This window comes from Thalia democratica, chromosome 2 (genome assembly GCF_965202585.1).
Source record: "Thalia democratica chromosome 2, ktThaDemo2.hap1.1, whole genome shotgun sequence".
NCBI classification, from domain to species: Eukaryota; Metazoa; Chordata; class Thaliacea; order Salpida; family Salpidae; genus Thalia; species Thalia democratica.
Genome location: NC_139166.1, coordinates 50,379,438 through 50,399,193, shown reverse-complemented (window position 1 = coordinate 50,399,193; position 19,756 = coordinate 50,379,438). Strand labels below are relative to the sequence as shown.

General features: G+C 26.1%; 2 protein-coding genes across 2 annotated transcripts; both read left to right on the top strand.

The window, feature by feature from the left end:
* The first annotated feature begins 3,766 nt into the window (after positions 1-3,766).
* Positions 3,767-4,868, top strand: LOC145830058 (oxaloacetate tautomerase fahd2, mitochondrial-like). The gene has a single exon (XM_082937947.1). It carries the CDS (start codon positions 3,808-3,810, stop codon positions 4,726-4,728), a length of 921 nt encoding a protein of 306 aa, XP_082794073.1. The 5' UTR covers positions 3,767-3,807; the 3' UTR covers positions 4,729-4,868.
* A 237-nt stretch (positions 4,869-5,105) lies between these two features.
* On the top strand, positions 5,106-19,436 carry LOC145830057 (BTB/POZ domain-containing protein 17-like). The gene is made up of 10 exons (XM_082937946.1): positions 5,106-5,239; positions 7,763-7,882; positions 7,967-8,168; positions 9,605-9,820; positions 10,128-10,328; positions 11,968-12,168; positions 13,673-13,724; positions 17,397-17,669; positions 17,820-18,006; positions 18,318-19,436. Exons 1-10 carry the CDS (start codon positions 5,154-5,156, stop codon positions 18,493-18,495), a joined length of 1,716 nt encoding a protein of 571 aa, XP_082794072.1. The 5' UTR covers positions 5,106-5,153; the 3' UTR covers positions 18,496-19,436.
* Positions 19,437-19,756: the final 320 nt, after the last annotated feature.

Here is a 19,756-nt window from a genome sequence, read left to right as displayed (position 1 = left end):
GCAGAATAAATATTAATTTTTTAAATACAATAATCTGTTTACTAAAAATTACTCGTGCGTAACAATTTAATGTAAAACATACATGTTTTCGATTAAGTATTTGGAATCATCTATTTTTGGCAACCCTAGGTTGGATTGTTACATTAAAAGTTTTAAATTTACTAGAAAAAATTTGTAATGTTAATTTTGGCGCGCGGGATTCCATTGAATTAAAAAAAAACGTCACAGGGGCCGGGGCCGTACGTTGCCACTCCTATTGTGTATACGTTCGAGAAAATTTAAAATGTATAAATATAATGTTTAACTACAAGCGTTAACTTAGCTCGATTAGCAGTATTAGCAATTTTTAAAAAATGTCCAAACTTTAGATCCAATTATTTTCCTTATCTATAAGCTAACTAAGATTTTTTTTTATTCTAGAGAACGGTCGTTTTTTTTTTAATTGAAAAAAAATCCATTTATTGGGGTTTGAATTTTCGAGTGGGGCCCTTTGGAAAAAGTTTTTTTTTTTTGGAATTTTTACTCTTACGGATGTTTTAGCCAAACTATATATTTCTTTTTAATATTCTTATTTTGCTGTGTTCTCAATGGTTGTTGAATTTTTTTTTAATTTCTAATATTTTAATAATGTATACAAATATTCCCGATTGTAAATTTCAAAAACCTTCAATTTTCTAACGGTCACTGTAGTAAAAGAAATCACAACTTATACTAATACACTTAATTATGACTATTTTAAATGGTCAACGCTTTTTCAAATCTAAACTGTTTTTATGGAAGACATGACCCATGTACGTTTAACTAAAATTATCATTATTTGAACATGAAATCCCTCATAAAAGAAATATAAGTGTCAAGTAGTTTATGATTTAGTAAAACACACTAAATGATATAATCATCATATTTTATCCAGAATAAAAACATTCATGTGTTTATTGTTTTAACTCTTACTTTATATCTAAAAAAATTCAATTATTAAAAGTTGTTAATAATTGTGTGTCATTTAGCTAAGTAGTATTAAAATGAGAAAAACCATGCTAAACAAGATGTATTAGCAGAAGGTCATCATGTTTAAAATGGTTTAAAGAAAATAAAAATTGATAAAATTCAACAGAATTCACTCAATTGCAAGTATTTATAAAGTCAAGTATTTATAAAACTATGCTTAAAACAGTGTACACTGTGCAGGTAGTTTGTTATTTATAGTTAGATTTCTTCTAATGGTTAATAAACTAAAAATCGTGCTTAAGTTTGAAGTTATAAAAAATATTATCTTTTTCAATTTTGTTTTATTAAAAAATAAGATAAAAAATGCACAGCTATTAAAATTTTAACAGTTAAAATTCCAAAAATTTAAGTTCTAATAAATATTAGCTATTGTTAATTATCTCTTTTAGTATTTTTAATTACTATCATAAGCTTATTATTTTTATTTTCAACATAACTGTTTTTTTAAGATGTTGCCCTTTGAATTAAAAAAAAAAATGATTTGTCGTAGTTTGAATAGTTAGATTAGAACAAACGTTAGAATAATTGAACAGAAAATCTTTAATTTAGTTATCTTTATTGACAACTTTAAAATTTTACTCTTTCTCTTTGTTTGTACAACCATGTTATAGTTGAAAATAATAACATAACTTAATTTAAAGAAAATAACTAAGTTATTTTACGAATAATTTTTATCCATGCTTATAATTTTAACTAACGTAGTTAAAAATTAGAACTTATAGCAGCTTTTGTTACTAATGTTTGTAATAAATATGTTTGAAATGTAACAGTATATAATATTTTAATTAAAAAAAAATCATATCAAATTTTTTAATTTGTAGAATTTTTTAAGTAGTGATGTATTAATGTACTTTATGAGGGTGCCCAACGATTCAAGTTCTGACATTACAAATTTTTATAACTGTTATTCATTGAATTTTTTCTTGTATTAATTGCTTTTCTTACTGAATTCTGTACTGTAACTTTGGACTTTTCATGTCGTTTTCTAGCTTAGGTTTTATGTAAACTTAGTAATAAGTTTAACACTTGTACTCTTTATTAACTAATATTGGTTTGTAATAAATTTTAAACATTTATTAGTGTGGTATGTACTTCCATAACTGAAAGGTCTTTCTATTGATTTTATTGATTAATATAATGATAATAATCTAAGGATTAAATTTAATATATAAATTTGGTTGATGACAGTAAAATTGTGATTTGAAAAAAAATAGAAGTTATTCGTTCATATACTATAACTTGTTTATTATTTTTATAAGTTTTAACTGCGGTAAACAGTGGAAAAATAGGTATTATCAAAATTTAATTAATTAAATGTAAATTACGTACTAAAAATGTATACACGTTTAGAGTTGTTATTAACTAATATTAGTTCAAAAAAAATCAGTTAAAAGCATTTTACATATATCTAGTTTTGTTTTAAAACAGATCTAACATCAATTACTAAAATATATTAAATAGCTAACCAAGCAAACTAAATTTAAGAAGATTTTAAATGTTTCTAAAAAAAATATCGAAAACAATTGGCAATTAAAAATAATTTTGTTAAAAGTAGTTTTTTAAAGTCATCATATCAGAAATACTGTACAGAAATATTTTCATGAAAATAAATTTTAGTTGTATTGCTTCATATACTTTCAAAGCATTACGATAAAATAAAACACGTCTTTAATCTCTAATTATTTTTGATTGTCTGCTACTTCCAGTATATCCATATTTGGCATACAGATAATAATTTTAGTATTTATTTATTGAAAAACTAGCTATATATGAGGTATTTAATAACAGACAGAAAATAAAAATGAAGACACGCCCCTACTAAAGACTGTTGATTGAGCAAAACCACAAACCTAATGAAAATATTGTTTTTTCATTCATAAATGTTAAAAATTATTATCTTTTGAAACTTACCTTTTTGTATATGTCATTAAAGGAAATAAAACGAGCTTGTTTAAGGTAGTTTTTTACAAATATAGTTAAGTTAAAATATTTCCTAGTAAAACTTAAACTTTCATATTTCAAACCAGTTTTTTTAGTTAATAATATCTTGCTAGAAGCACCTATTTTCTTAAATATGTTGATTGACTACGTCAGGCTGTTATTTTTAAAATTCTAGCTCTTATAAATAAAACAGCTTCTTACACTGACATCATAAATTTCATACAGATTAAAAGTGAAAATAATTAAAGTTTAGACCGTTAGCTAAAAGAAATGTTAATTCATCACGGATATGTTTTGAAAAAAAAGTTGTTGCAGACATCCAAATTTTTCTTTATACAATTTTTCAGCTAGGTGAACAAGGTGAGTTATATAGTAAAAAGATCCACTTATAAAACATAAACGAATTTTTAGTAAGTGACTCACTGGTGTTTTAAATATAATAAAAATTAATAAATTACATGGTTAAGTAGCTAACGATTAAAAAAAAAAAGTATTTCAATATTGTTGTACGTAAGTATGATTTCGAATGATTTTTTTTATGAATCATTTTTGACATCAACATCTTATAATATAAAACTTATTTGTAGTAATTTGTATATAAACCAAATAACATAGTGAAAAAACTTTTTTTGACGTAAATTTTAAATAGTAGTTTAAAAGCTTAAATTAGTTTTAAAGAGTAATATTAGTTTAAACGAGGTAACAAGTTTACTAAAACTAAAACTTTAGTCGAGCACATCATATCATAACTATCATTTTCTAAACATCTTATATAATTGGGTAAACACCAAATTAAAAAATGCTGTAACTGAATACCAGAAGTAGTAAATAATTAACTAAACTATCAATGAGCTGCAAATGCTACTCTGCCACAATGTATGCAGAAGTATTTCTAACAACTCTAAACTGCAGATGAAACTTGTACAATATTCTTATGAAGGTTGCCAAAACTTTGGTATACTTAAAGAGAATAAAATAGTTAACTTAAACAACAATGGAGGTTTTCCTAACAGTATTGTCAAGTTTTTACAAGGTGGCAGTAGTCTACTAGAAAAAGCTAAAATTATATCTAGGTCAAGCCAGGCTACTTACTTAGACATGAAGGACGTTAGAATTTTATCTCCAATCACAGACTGTGAAAAAATTGTTTGTGTAGGACTCAATTACAAAGATCACTGCACTGAACAAAACTTGGAGTTTCCTAAAGAGCCAGTGATATTCAGCAAGTTTCCCAGTTCCATAATTGCAACTGGAGATAAAATTATTCTACCAAAGATTTCAGATTCTGTTGATTGGGAAGTTGAGCTTGCAGTTGTCATAGGCAAAGAAGGAAAGAATATAAGTCAAAAGAATGCAATGGACCATGTCGCAGGTTACACTGTTGCTAATGATGTCAGTGCTAGGGATTGGCAAATGAAAAAGAATGCAAAGCAGTGGCTTCTTGGTAAAACCTTTGACACTTTCTGTCCTTTAGGTCCTGTATTGGTCACGAAAGATGAAGTGTCAAACCCTCACAACTTAGACTTGAACTGTGTTGTGAACGGCAAAGTTGTGCAAAGTAGCAACACAAGAGAGCTCATTTTTGACATTCCCCAATGCATTGAATGGATTTCGCAGTTTTGCACTTTGAAACCAGGTGATGTTTTGCTGACAGGAACTCCACCTGGAGTGGGTGTTTTCAGAAATCCTCCTGTTTTTCTCAAACATGGAGATGTAGTAAGCTGTGAAGTTGTTGGTATTGGAAAAATTGAAAACAAAGTTGTGTCAGATGAAAGTTAAGACACAATTAAAAAAATACATATTAGATGTTTTAAAAACACTGTATTTAGTTTAATTCCAGTAAAGTTATTTTTATATATTTTCTGATTTAAAACTTGTTTTAATTTCTTAAAATATATTAGGATAATACTGTTTAATCATATGTGTCATTATTATTATTTTTTTTATTAAAGTTTATAATTTGATTATTTTTTTCATTTGATCATTCAGCTTCTTAAAACCTATGTATTACATTAAACTGGTTGTAATAAATCTGGTGTTTGGGTCTTTGGTAAATTTTGATAGCTTGCAATTGTACTTAATTTATTTATAGCTAATGCTTATAATTAAAATTGAATAACATTTAGAAAGTTTCATAGTAATTTTTTATACTGCATAGTATAGTGTTTAATAAAACTTTGAAATAAAAAAGAAAATTAGAAGCAATGGAGTGTCAAGAACCAGAATTAAAAGCAGATGATGAAGGAAAAGTTATTGGTGACAGCTCCCACATTATTAGCTCTGTCTCACGGTTAGTGAATAAAAATACGGTAATTGCTTCACTAAACATGAATATACTTTAAACATGAAAATGGCTTTACTATGTAATGATAAACTAGATATAATTAAAACATAGTATTTAGTTCAGAAGTTTGCTGTTTTTGTGAGGAATCGGCTAGATTCACTGAAAAATTGTTTGCAGTCTAAGTTGTAAGGGAAAGTCCTTAAAGTTATCAAAATCTTTTACTTGAAAAAATCATAAGAGTGAATATCTAATGAATTAAACATAAAACAGGCAGCACAACATAAAAAAGTATATTTGTAAGCGTTTATTTATACATTTTTATACTCTTTTCACAAGATATCATTTGCAGCATAAAGTATATGAATTTTAATTAATCATTTTCTTTTCAATTTTTTGCTTTTATTTTACACAAAATTTTTTGAAATGTATATCATAGTTTTTTATCAAGTATTAACATTTATCATGAGTTAACAATTATTTACTTAGTTAACAGCTTAAAACATAAATTTTACTATTACTTCATATAAATTAAAGACTTAGGCAAGTACTAAATTATAACTAAGTAAGCAGTAAACGAAATTTAAATAAATATATGCTAGTTAGTAAATTGTTAAAATTTTGCTTTACCATTTAATATTGATTGAAAGTTTAACTTAAGCTATTCTTCTTCAATTGAAATGAAAATTTTAGGATATAAAGTTTGCTCTTCTTACGTTATTCCGAAAGTTTTGTCTGACTTCAGAGTTTTGTCATTGTGTGAAGTTACTTAGGTGATCAAGTATTGTGCTGTTTATGTCTGTTCTACAGTGGTCTGCAATTTGTTAGAAAACTTGTCTTAATGTCTCTTCTATGTAGGAGATGATCTTATCTGCTAACAAGTGTATTTACAAATATAATTGATTCAGTTGTCATTTATAGATACACTTGACTACATAAAAATCACTAAAAAAGTCTATGTTTTTTAAATAAAGACTTTTTGAAATAGTAGATACCTTAAATTTAAAGGAAATGTTCCTTGAAATATTTGAAAAAATTTCTGGTAAGGAATTGGTAATTTTTTTACTCAAAATGTAAAAAAAAATTTTAATAAACAAAAATTTTTTCTGGGTATTTGGTCATAATTTTTTTAAAATCTATATTTGTTGAATTTTGTTGATTATTTTTTAAAACAATGCCAGGAACAGTTCTTGAAAGTTTGAGGCATTTATTTCAAAAAAAACATGGTGAACATAAGTTTTAAGTGATTTTCATTTATTCAAAGTTTTAGTTTTTCCCTCCCATAAAGAACCTCTTGTACTCTCTGAATTTGACTGGATTTATATTTAAAGCTAGTTTTAATTCTAAATACTGTAAAAAGTAACTAGTAGCTTAGTGAAGACTCTACAAATTAAGATCAAGTTGTAAAAAAAGTGATTACACCTTACCCTTAACTCTATGTCATTGGTCTTCAACTTTCTCAAAAGGTGTACAAAGAAAATTAGCAAAAAACTAATTCTGTGCAGATTAGATTAGAGTGTATAAAATATAAATTAATATCAAAAATAGTATATGTTTTGAGTATTTAATGAATTTTTTTTTTAAAACTGTTTACTTATGGTATAAATAGCTTTTTCTAACAAAAAACAAAACAAGCATTTTTAGAAAATATTTTTTTACTTACTAGAATATTGTGCACCACACGAATGAAAGTGCTCACTGTGAAGATTTATTGATTACTCAAGTTTAGAACTAGCTGTTAAGTTATAGTCTGTTTTGTATTAAGTTTTTATACAAGCATATGTACCACAAACTTTCATTTTGTTTTTCTCAATAGGTTGAACACAATTAGAAATTTTTATTTTTGAGCTATAGATACAAGATTTAAGGAAAAATCCTTGAAACAATCTTAAAGATTTTCGTAATCACCTCTTGGCAAGAGTTTCGAAAAATAACTGCCACTATTCAGGAATCAGCAAACCTTTGAATATCTACTGTAAGTTTAAAATTTACTTTCAAAATATCCCAAAAACTTTTTTTCCTTATTACACACCCAGATCTAGTGTAAATTAGTTTTAACCTCAAGAGTTTGAATTGCCCATTTTTTTAATCTTCATTACAAACTCCAGAACATCTACTGCAAGTTTCAAATTTCCTGTTAAGTTTCCCCCAGACCTTTTCTACTTTTTATTACAAACGGGAAAATATATAGTGTGAGTTAGTTGTTGCTGCCTTTCAAGTAATTATCCCCATTTTTTTTTACAAATCCCAGAATATCTAGTTCAAGTTTGTTTTATCAAAAATTCTTAGATTGCCCAAAAAATCATAATTGCCCCCTTATTAGTGATGCTGAAAACTTTCTTAAATAATTTCAAAAATAGCTATATCCCTATTTAGAGTGACCAGCACTTTTTATTGAATAAGACCATATAAATTTTTTTCAATTAAGTATTTAATCTTTAAGCATAAAAGTTAATATAAAAAAAACTATGTAAGCTTTGGAAAAAGTGTTTAGTTTATGTTTTGAATACAAAGTAAACCCTTTTTTTCTAGATTTTACAACAATGATGAAATGAGTGATGTTGTACTGAAAGTGGGAGATAAAAAGTTTTATGCACACAGACTTGTTTTAGTTTTAATGAGTGATGTGTTCAATGCTTTATGCTCTAACAGGTAAGTTGACTGCATTATTGAAAAAAAATTGCTAGAAATTTAAATTACTGCAAAGTGCTTTGATAACAAAATTTGTTTTAAAAGGTGGAACAGCTCCAGTGATAAGATGGAAATTGAGTTGACAGAATGTGAGCAGTGCGTTCCAGTTTTTTCAGTTTTTCTACACTACCTGTACCACGGATCAGCTCGTGTCACCACTCAGACCGCCCTTCCATTGCTCATGCTTGCAGACAAGTACAACGTGCAGCCTCTGAAAAAAAGCTGTGAAGATTACATATACTCTCAAGTAGTTTGAATCTTCAGTATTTATTTAAAACTCTAGACTTATTATTGAATGTAGTTTAGCTACATAAATTGAAAACACTTGGGTATAGAAAAGGAGTTTTTGGTTCTATTTTGTTCTAGCTAAATGTGGAAATGCCTGAAAAGTGACTGTAATTTTAGAAGCAATGTCATTTTTGCTTAAATATTAAAAAAATATCTTTTAGTCAGTCGTTTAAGAAACAAAAATAAAACAAACAATGATACAAATTAAAAATAACTTAAACTGAAAGTTTTGATAGCAAAAAAAAAAGATGCATATAATAATGTTGACTTAATTTTGCTAAGTTATTCAACATAGCACACATGAAATTATTTTTGGTATAATGTATACTTGGTAATTTATGTATTTATTTGTACTAATTTTTATAGTCTGTTTTTATCACAGTTAAGAAATACTATTAAAGTAAAGAAAAATTACTTAAATATAAAATTTTGTTTTACCAAAACCAGCATAGTTATACTTAAAAACTAGTAAAGCTATTTTAAAGAGATTTTTCAAAGTTTAATTTAAAAAAATGAAAATACTAATAATTACGTGTAAGCAGTCAAGTTGTATAAATAGTTTTAGATATTTAATTAGACATATATAAAATAAATTATCTTACTGAGTTTAATTCTGAACTAAAAAACTATTTATTCACTGTTGAATTAGTTTTATAAACTTTAAACTTCCAATAAAGTGCTATAAAATTTTTTGATATAGCTATATATTACAGTTTTAGTACTTCAAGTTTAATATAGTTTAATAAAAAGTATATTTGTTTCCGTTGTTTTTAACTTGTTTTTTAATACTATAAAGTTTTATGCAACTAAGCTTTATCTATTAAAGATTTTAGTACCATAAGCTTAAGTTCAAATGAGTTTAATGAGCTTGTACATAATAATAATCATTTTGATATGCATTATTGAAGAAAAACAGCTAAAAAAAAGGTTTAGCGGTTTAAATTAAATGCTTATGACTTTTATCAAACTACTAACTTTATATTTTTAAACTTCATAATATGCTTCAACTGTATAAGTTTTTGGTCAGTTGTGAAGTTTGTTTAATCATTTTTAACAATTATTATTTCGGATTTTTTTTCAATTAAATTTGCATAAACCCATAATCAAATAGTTATAAACACTGCTTTAAAATTAGATTTTAAAGAAGACTTGATTTGAAAGTTAATGATATCAACATCAAATTTAAATAATATGTAAGAATTTCTTAAAAATAAAAAATTCTATAGATCAAACTTATTGCATTTTGTGGCAAAATTTACTATAATTTGTTAAAGTTAAAGTTTTAGCTTTTATTTAAGCATAAGTGATTGTCTACCAATTTAAGCATTTAAAATTTTCATAAGTTGTTCTCATTTTGTTGATAAATGCAATAGTTATCTCAAATATTAACTGCAGATAAGGGAGGGAAACGTGTCTGGAGCTCTCAGATGGCTTCCTTACCTGCAGTTGTGCGGGAACGAGCAGCTGGAAGAAGCTTGCAAGCAAGTCGTGGTTCTCGACGTCAACTTCGTGCTGAAGTGCGACCAGTTCCTCGGCTTGTCGCTGCAGTTTCTCATGAAAATTTACTCTCGCGACGACCTCGTGGTGGACAACGAACACTCCTTGTATCTTGTAAGTGAAAATAAGAGTTTAAAAATATTATAAATATATTAATAAAAATTTGTTTTTAATCAAGATAAAACTAAATTAGCTAAACTTTTAGCTTGAAAGTTAAAAACGGAGATCGAAAATTATTGTTTTTTTTTAGTCGTGTAAAAATAATATTTACCAAAAAATTAACAAAGTAAGTATGTAAATACGAATTTTAATATTTAGCAAATATTAAAAAAATCAATGCTAGTCATGTAAAAAAAGTAATCATATTGTATTTGTTATATAAGTTATAAAAGAGTATTTATATATTGTTTGTTAATCTCAGGGAATGGTGAGGTGGATAAGCTCCAGAGAGGATGAAGATTCAGACGATTGTGTGAAGAGTCTAGTTCCTCTGATAAGATTCTCCATGATGAGCGCTGATCAGCTGATTCAAGTTGAAAAGTCGCAGTTTTTCAATGACAAAAAGGAAATCATGACTTCGTATTTGAGTGAAGCGCACCAGTTCAGATCCCTGGCTTGTGAAGTTAGCTGGTTTTGATAAAATATAGCCTAATTAGATATCTTTAAATTTGAATTGTTTGATAAAAAAAAACACTTAAAATGTTATTTAGAAAATTAAGTTTTAAAAAATATAGGATTCAATACAAATCTATTTAATTATAAATTTCTGAATTTTTTCGTACACAGTAATTGTCAGTACATACTACAGTATAAAACTATAAAGGTATATTTTTGACAAAAATGTAGACAACCAACGTTTTGTACCTTAATATTTTTAAACTTCAAAGAATAAATTTTTATCTTCAAGTATCTTTAAAAGATTTCCATTAGAGCTTAGTTTTTAATTTAGACAACTTAAAAACAATTAATTCTTTGTAGTAAAAACAAATAAAAAGTCGTTAAACCTGAAATTGTATATATTCTGAATATAGTAAAACTTTTGAATGATATGTAAGTAGTAAGTATATTTGTATTATTAAACAATTATAATAGTTTTATATTGTAGATTTTATTAGGGTGTCGATAAAAGCTTTTGAAGCATAACAAAAAGTGTATAAAAACGCACAATAGACCTGAAACTTTTTTTTGTTTGTAAGAACACTTTCATAAATAATAATCACGAGGTGGTTTCAAGTAGTTTTGTGCTGCAACCAAAAACTGCTTGTTTTTCGAGGTTAAATTGTTTCACTTGATTAAACATGTGTTTGATGTCACGAGACATTGCTAATCTAATAGCGGCATTATGGATTTAAATTTATTCTAATTCACTTAACTTCCTTAGCGAACTGTTCATTACCTTGATTAGCCATTTATAAATAAAACTTTTACATCATCTTATTTGTTAAAAATTTCTGTGAATGGTTTTTACTTAGAATTTTTTGTTTTTTTGCTTTTGTTATTTAAAAGTATGAGTTTTAAAATATAAGTTTAGCAGTTAATTTGTAAGTTATGTATACACGTTTTCTTGAAACAGTTTTATAAAAAAATCTTTTGATTAGTTAGGTTTTTATTTTATTTTAATAACTACATGTCTATTACCTTGTTATGTAAATGTACTATACATATATATATTTTTTAAGCAATATATTAAACATAGTTTTAATGCTTTTTTTCTGCACGATTTTATGAATAATTAATAAATACATTCTTCTAAAAGTTTAGAAAATTATTTATAAATATTAAACAATACTTATGTTTTTTCATTAAAGTTATCTCAAGAACTATTTACTTGGGTTGTCTCCAGTGACAATACCTTAATTTTAAGTAACTTTGTTAAGCTAAAAAAATTATTTCTAGCTTAAAATGATGCTAATTATATACTAGATAACACTTTGTTTCGAGTAGCAAAAATAGTTTCTAATGCAACTTAAACTAACTAAAATATACTAAAAAAAAAGATTTGTAGGAGATACACATTTTTTAGTATAAGCAAACTAATTTTTTTACGATGTTGTTATTTGTTTCTAACTAACTCCCCTTAACAGTATTCCTTATAGAATACCACCTATGAACAGTGTTGATTTATTATAACAACTGATAAAACCGTAACTGTATGTTGCATCTTAACCTCAAAAGGTTAAATTTACCAAGTTTTTTAATTTTTCCCTGTTGGTATTGCTTTGTTAGTTCAAATTCTTGTATAACAACTCACTCATAAACAGGTGGAGAAACTGTCTACAAAGTACGCAGGGAAGCTGTACAGGGCGCGCAATTACACGGACGGGAGGTGGTGCCTCTCGTTCAACGTGGCTTGCGACGGCAGCAACTTCCAACCGAAGCACGTGAGCTCCAATGTAGCCAATGACGTGCTCGCTTTCAAGCCCTTCCACTGCAAAACTTCCTCTAACGACGCTAATTGGGACGTTAGTTGCAAATTTTTGAATATTTAATTATAGTTTTTTTTAACATGTGGTATACTTGTTGTGATTGAGTGATACAAAGTTACTTTTGTAAAAAATTATTGTTCTACTTTACTTTTGTACAATTGAAAGTTTTGTGAAAACACTATAAAAAAAAATTTTTTTTTCATCAGTCATTAAAAAAAATTCTAGGTATTTTCTCTATACGTTTAATAATCTAGCGAAATTGTATCTTAGAAGACTTACTAAAGAGTAATATTTTTGTATAATTGTGAAACTTATACACAAAGTTGCCAAAAAACCTGGAATCCTGACAAAACCTTGAATTGGACAATTTAGGCTAAATAACCCGGAAAAACTTAAAATTTTGAACAAAAATCACTAAAAAACCTGGAAAAACCTAGGATTTTAAATAATTTTTACATATAAAGTAATGAAATTTTATTTTGATACAAAAAATCTATCATATTTGTAATTTTTTTTTGTCATGAAAAAAAGATTAGCGCATTTAATGTAGCTTTAAGGTATCTTTTCAATGTTGTTATGCTATTGAAGACAGTTTTTTACCTTAAAATTTAATTTTATAATAAATTTGAACTCAAAAACATGTACTTTTGAAAATCTTGAAAAAATCCAGAAAACCCGGAAGAAATTTCTCAAAAATATTTGGCAACCCTGAATATATAAACTTATATATATATATAACTTTATTTATCTAATTATATAAAAACTATAATTTATACAGCTGTTTCACACATGAAATGTAAAATTTCAGGGTTTTAAGCTATTAGAAAAATTTTGTAGACAGTCTAAAAATTTTTTCTAATAGCTTAAAATAGTTTTCCAAAATAACCTTTCTAAACTTTCCTGAAAAAGCATAAATTAACAATCACAGCGTATAATTCAAATTCAGCTAATCGTACAATAAACTGTACCATTACTACATCACAATTATTATAAAAATTTTAAAATCGAAATTTCTGTTTACTATTGTAATAAACTGTAACTTACTGAGGATCACATGAAATTTTACATTTCATGTATGAAACACCTGTATAAATTATAGTTTTTATATAATTAGATAAATATTTAGCTCCAATTTAATTTGTCGAGCACTATCGACCAGAACTTTATATAAAACCTTTAATATATATAACTTTAGATACTTTTTTTTTGAAAAATATTACTTTGTTTATGTACTTTATAAAATGAATTTCTTAACCATCATTTTTATATTAAAAACTAACCAGTAAAAAATCATTAATATTTCAGGAGATGAAGAAATGTTTGAAATAAAAGAATATATTTATTACTAAATAAAGTTTTTACAAAATAATAATTGTGAAAATTAGCACATGCTGAAAACTTCATCTTTTAGATTGCTTCTGTTTGATATTATTATGTAAATATATGAAGTTTTCAAGTTAAAAAAAAGTTACTCTGCTCGGTTTAAAAAATGTTTTGTAACTTTTTTGAATTTTTATTACCATAATTTTTAAAATTTCAGTTCAAGATTTTTGTTGGAGAAGTTAACTACAGTCAGTTTGAAGGTATTAAAGGTACTTTTTTTTATTAATTTTTAAATAGTAACATATATATTTATTGTTGTTGTGAAATATTTAAGAAACTTAAACCGATTCAAAATATAAAAATCAATGAACAAAAAGCATTGTTTTAATTTCAGAATATTTCACTCCTATATACAGTATACATAATATCTTATTCAAATTTTTCAAAAAAAAAAAGATTTTACTACTGGACTAAAATATTATAAAATTTTTTTATATAGTTATTGATTTAACTGTAGACTTAGATTTGGACTCTGAAAAGTCTTACTGTACTTATAAAGTTATAAAATATTTTATACTTTATCTATAAACTTTCAAAAATCTGAACTATTAGTTATAATTTTTAACTAAAAGTTGCGAAAATTGGGTGATGTTTTCAGTTATATTTAACTATAGCTTAATATTGTGATAAATTTGTTAGTCATGAGTAGGAATTTATTTGATTAGTTCAAATTAAAAAACATTATACTAAAAACAACAAATTCATTTATTACAAAAAAAATATATCATAGAAGTATAACTACTTTCTAATTATTTATTTTAAAAGTTCATAAAATAGTTTAGGTTTATTATTAGTTTAAGTATATAGGTTGATTGCAATGAAAATATGTACAACTAGGTTGATTGTTATTTTCAATCCAAATAAACTAGAATCCTTAAACCTTTAGACATACATATTAAACAATTTTAAAAACCTTGAATGAACTAATAAGTCTGTTTTACTGTAATTAAAGACTTATAGTAAAATAGCTCATAATAAGCTACTTAAACCCGCAGGAAAACCTTGTATAGCATCTTACTAATTATATGTGCATATTTATTAAAGTTAAACCACATACTTAGTTTTTAATACTTTTGAACTAGGTTTATCACTAGTAACGACTTAAACTGTTCTATTTATAGGTGTATTTATTGTAAAGAAATACAATTAACGACATTTTAAATTAGCTTGTAGTTTGTGGTTAATATGACGTAACTTCGAGATATACAATACTGTAATTGCATTTTAATTATGTGCCTTAAAGAAGATTTGCTTTAAGTAGATAGACATACATGAAAAATTTTAACGAGTAAATGAATAAAAAATCATTTGTGAACTGTTAATAAATTTTAGAAAATTGACAAAATAGATTTTTCATTATTGATTGTTTAATGTTTAAGGCAATTGATCTCTTATACAAGGAAGTCAATTAATCTTTTAGTGAAAAACTTCATGAATGTAACCGAGAAAAGCAACTTTTAAAGATTAATTATAGTTTTTTTGGCAGAGCGCTTGCTTTTTGTCAATAATTGTACAAACGTATTTTGCTAGCATGTTCATTTTTAAGTTAACAAAAAAGCTACTATATTTACTATCAAGGAAATCCTGTAAATATTCATTTAAATATAAGTACTAATTAAAATACAACTCACTAAAACTTTTAAAAGTAGAAAACTAAAGATTTATACTTCCATTATAATTAATGTATTTTTCAAAAGTAATGTATACTAAAGTAAAAGTTTTAAAATTATAAACATAATTAATAGTATTTTAGTATTCAACCGAAACTTCATTTAAAAATTAAATAATAAAGTAATTTAGAAAATCATGTTTTAGTTTTAGATATCTTAGTTAATAAAAGTTTAAAAAACTTAAGTAATTTTTTATTATCATTAAAAAAGTATTGGAATACTTGATTTATTTTAAATTTTGATTATAATATCTTGTAATTCCTCCTAAATTATTAAATATACTATTTTACTAACTTATTTTCAGAAAAACTCAGATACTTTATTTATTTCTATTAAGTTTTTTAAAGTACCTTTTGTCAAAAAAAATTTATTAAAGTATAAAGGCTGGTTATAGAAAAGTAGTACTTTTAATGGTATTATAGTTGTCCTCACATGTAAAAGATAAAATTGAATTTTTTTATATACAACTGTCTTATTTTACTTCTGCATATTTAAAAATTTCGGAAGTGCAGAAGCTTATTACAAAGAATTCAAAATCTTAGTTTAAATCGAATTATTAAAAGTATTTTATAGTACCTTATCTAAAATTAAGTAGTCAAATTAATTTCAAGCTTAGTACAGCTTTAATGTTTTACGAAAATAATTTAATTTTGTTAAAACTTTTATGTGGTGTTAGTTAAATATGTTTGGTAGAATTATAAGTTACACCGTTTATAGTGTTTTTGTTTTTAAGATTTTCTGTTTTTTTAATGTACTTTTACAGGTAAAAAATGTTAAAATTTATAATTAACTTCAAAACACAAAAATCTTAACTACATTCAGTGTTAAAAAGTAACAAACTAAAATCTTTTTTAAGAGTCTTATTTCCTTTCTGATATATCTAATTTTCAAGTTTTTTTTCCGTGTAATAACAGCAAAGTATGTTATGAAACTTATTTTTATATTAAAGATAAAGACTCATAAAGTATCAAAAATAAAAATATTTTAGAAGATTTTAAACCTAACAAGTATAAATAAAAGCTATCAAAATGTACTGAAATAACAGATGTGTTTCACAAAGGTGTCACTTTTTTACAAAAGTTAATATTAGACCTTTTATGAAGGGGACGAGTAAATTGTGCACGAAAGGTATAGTTTGCAAGAAGAAACTTTTGCACAAAGGGAAATTTTTGCACAAGAGTAAAAAATAAAAATAAAGAAAAACGAAGTTATAAAATCAAATTACCGATCAAGGGTAAGGGTTAGGGGTAACAGTGATAGTAAAAATATGCTAATAAAAATAATTATAAGAGGAAAAAAACATACCGACAAAGGGTAAGGGTTAGGGGTAACAGTGATAGTTAAAAACAAAAAAAATTAGAAAAATTGATAAAGAAAAGAAGAAAAAAAAGTTATCGACCAAGTTCAATGGTTAGGGTAACAGTGATAGTATAAATAATACAAAAAAAAATTCAACTCTTGCAAAAGTGTCTTCGTGAAAAAGTGACCCCTCGTGCAGAAAGATGCTGTGCAAAATGTCCCTTCGTGCATATTTGACACCTACCCTATATGAAAGCTATGATTATATACTGTAATCATGTAAAATACTTTTCACAAAAAAAAAACTAACTTTTGAGATATCCTTAGTTGTGTAAATAGTTTCCGATACAAATATACGAAGGAAAATATTTTCATTGCAGATTCTCCCAGAATTTCGAATTAAAAAAAATCTATGTTCACCTTCATTTTTTGCTAAATTATCTCAAATTTTCAGAAAATTACTATTGCATCAACAGAAAAAATACTAGTGTAAAAAAAAAAAATTTAAATTATTTAAAAAATTTAAGTTCAAAAAAAAATCTCTTTATTTATTTTAATACAAAAACATACTTCTAATCAAAAAAAAACCTACAATAAATTTTTTTGTTGTTTATTTAAAATTAAACTCAAAAAGTTGCAGAAAGTTTGAAAAATATTGTAGGAGAAGATTGACTTTAAATAAAATAGTGTTTTTTTACATTTTTACTTTGGTCCTTCCATAAGGAACCTATTGAGTTTTCCGACTTTGTACCGTCATACCTCAAAAACTAGTTTTATTTTTACAAAACGATAAAAAAGACTGCTAGTTCTTTAAAATAAGATCAACATGTAAAAATAAATGCCTTTACCCCCGTATGCCCTTAATAGAAAAAATTATTTAAACATGGTTTAATACAAAATTTTCGGAAATAGTTACAAGCCTATGGGATCATTGGAACATTCCGAGCATGTCTGAGCGCCCGAAGAAAATAAAAAAGAAGTTCCAGCAAGGCTCGGAGCAGGAAGACTTGATCCAGCTGGAGAAGAAAGACACGATTCCGCTGTTGGTCAGCGTCAGATGTTGCAAGCAGTTGAGGTGTCACGTGGCAGTGGACGTCAGCTTGTTTTTGGTGAGAAACAACAAAATATCCGCCCTCCTCGACACCAAGACGGTTTACGGGCTGCCCCACACCACTGCGTCTGCTGGTCAGTTGATTTTATGTGTCAATTAAAAAAAAATCACAAACCTTTCTTTTGTTTTTGATTTATTATCAATTATTTAAATAATAAATATTTAAAAAAAAACATTTATGAAATGAAAAAAAAGTTTTATTTTTTTATTCTTTTGTATAACAGGCCTACCCTTTTTCGATAACATGAGCGGGTCGTCGTCGCTGAGCAAAGTTTCAACCAATCAGCAGCCTCGAAGCAGCAGCCCGCCAAACGCCCGAACGCCCCGGATGTTTCAGCCGGCACCCATGCACTTCTCGTTCGTGCAACCCTCGCAGCCTTCACACCACGACAACTACTCCGTCGTGCTGCAGTTTGTTCACCTTTTTTGTTTACAGTCTTTTTGTATTTTAAGCCCTTTAAATAACAAACTTCTATGCAATAAAGATTTTACTTAATTTTTTCTGATTTAAAATAATATGTTTTAATTTTTTTTAAATCGTTTTTGGTTAACATGATACTTAAGGGAGTACGAAGGAAAGGCAAGTTTTAATAAAGATAACAGTAGCTTTTACATGAAAGTTTAAAGCATAAACTACAAGTCAGCTTGTATAAAACATAAAAACTTATTTTTATCTAGTCCCTTAATGTTCTTGAATCGTTTAAAAAACATCAATATTTCAGACATAAGCTGCCTCGTGATTGGCTGATGATGCCGCCCGAGGTTCCCTGCGTCTCCTTCCCCATCAGGTTCGTTCCTCCCCGCACCCTGCAGGGCGTCGTGTGCGTGGCTATCATCTGCAAACCCCGTCTCCAGTTGGCAGCGGAGAGCTGTCAAGAAGATGAAGCGAGCGAAGTTTGAGTTTATATTGCTGTTTGTTGTTCAGAAAAAAGTTGAATTTTGTTTGTTAGGATGTTGTAAGAGGCAAAGAAACAGTAAAATCAAATTAATTGTAAAGGTATTTAGGGTTCTTATTGTTATTGGTTTAGTTTCCGACTCTTATGAAGCAATGAGTTTTTTTACAATATCATGCATTGGTTGGTGATAATCAACCTCTTGTATAAAGTAATGAATTTATTTTCTTTTTATATAGGTTTCAAAAAACAGTTACTTTTTCAGAAAAATTATAATATAGCATCGAAAAATAAACTAACATACTATTTTTTAAAATGATAATAAATAAACAATAATTTAATGATACGAACTGGTCAAATTCTAGGTTAGGATTTTTTTAATTTAGGTGCCTTCAAAAGCAAGCTATTAGAACTTTTACTTGTTGAATGTATAAAAAGTTATTCAAAGTATCTTTAATTTCTTTTATTTTTCAGCAACATACAGCTTTTCTTAAGGAACTAGTTATTTTGTAAAAATATTTCACAGTCATTTGTAGAAAAAAAATCAATACTTATGTCATTAAAAAAATAGTTTATTGTTTCTGCCTCAATGAATATGTTTGTAGCCTTGTGGTTTTTATAGTTTGCTAAAATTAACTTTTTATAGTTTTGTTAATTGTTAAATTTATAAAACATATCTAAGTTAAAAACTAAATGTTATTGTAACTTATTTATTGAACAAAAAGTAAAATGGTTCCAGAAATTACACACGGTATATACCTAAGCAATGTTCAATTTTTATTTGAGGTTTAAGTTAAACGTTTTTCTGTGAAATTTTGAATCAGTGTTTCTTGAAAAGTTAAAAATTATTGATAACGAAATATATTATTAAACTTTTACAATGGAACCTCAAAAGAATTACGTAATCATTGTGAGTTAAAACTTTTATCTGTTTAAAATAAAATTGCCTACACGTTTTTATTTAGAGTTAATTCGTTTGATTTTGGATATACAATAAAACATTCGCTGTGTTATTAATGCTAGTTTTTAAAGTGTATAAAAAAGTAGTGAAAAATAAGATCACAAAATAAGTTTATTTTTTATCAAAGTTAGTTATAGATTTAAGATAATAATAAAAAATATTTGACACATTGATTTAATTAGTTCAGCTGATGTACATAATATTTGAGGTACAAAAGTTAAATACAATTTTTTTTTCTGTACCAACAAAATATAATTTTTAAACTAAATTATTTATTAAAAAGTACTCATAGACCTTTCTTTGTGTC

Coding starts and splice junctions, on each gene's coding strand:
- LOC145830058 (XM_082937947.1), top strand. CDS start 3,808: ATGCTACTCTGCCACAATGTATGCAGAAGTATTTCTAACAACTCTAAA.
- LOC145830057 (XM_082937946.1), top strand. CDS start 5,154: ATGGAGTGTCAAGAACCAGAATTAAAAGCAGATGATGAAGGAAAAGTT. Junction 7,883..7,966: donor AATGCTTTATGCTCTAACAG/GTAAGTTGACTG, acceptor TTGTTTTAAAAG/GTGGAACAGCTCCAGTGATA. Junction 10,329..11,967: donor TCAGATCCCTGGCTTGTGAA/GTTAGCTGGTTT, acceptor ACTCATAAACAG/GTGGAGAAACTGTCTACAAA.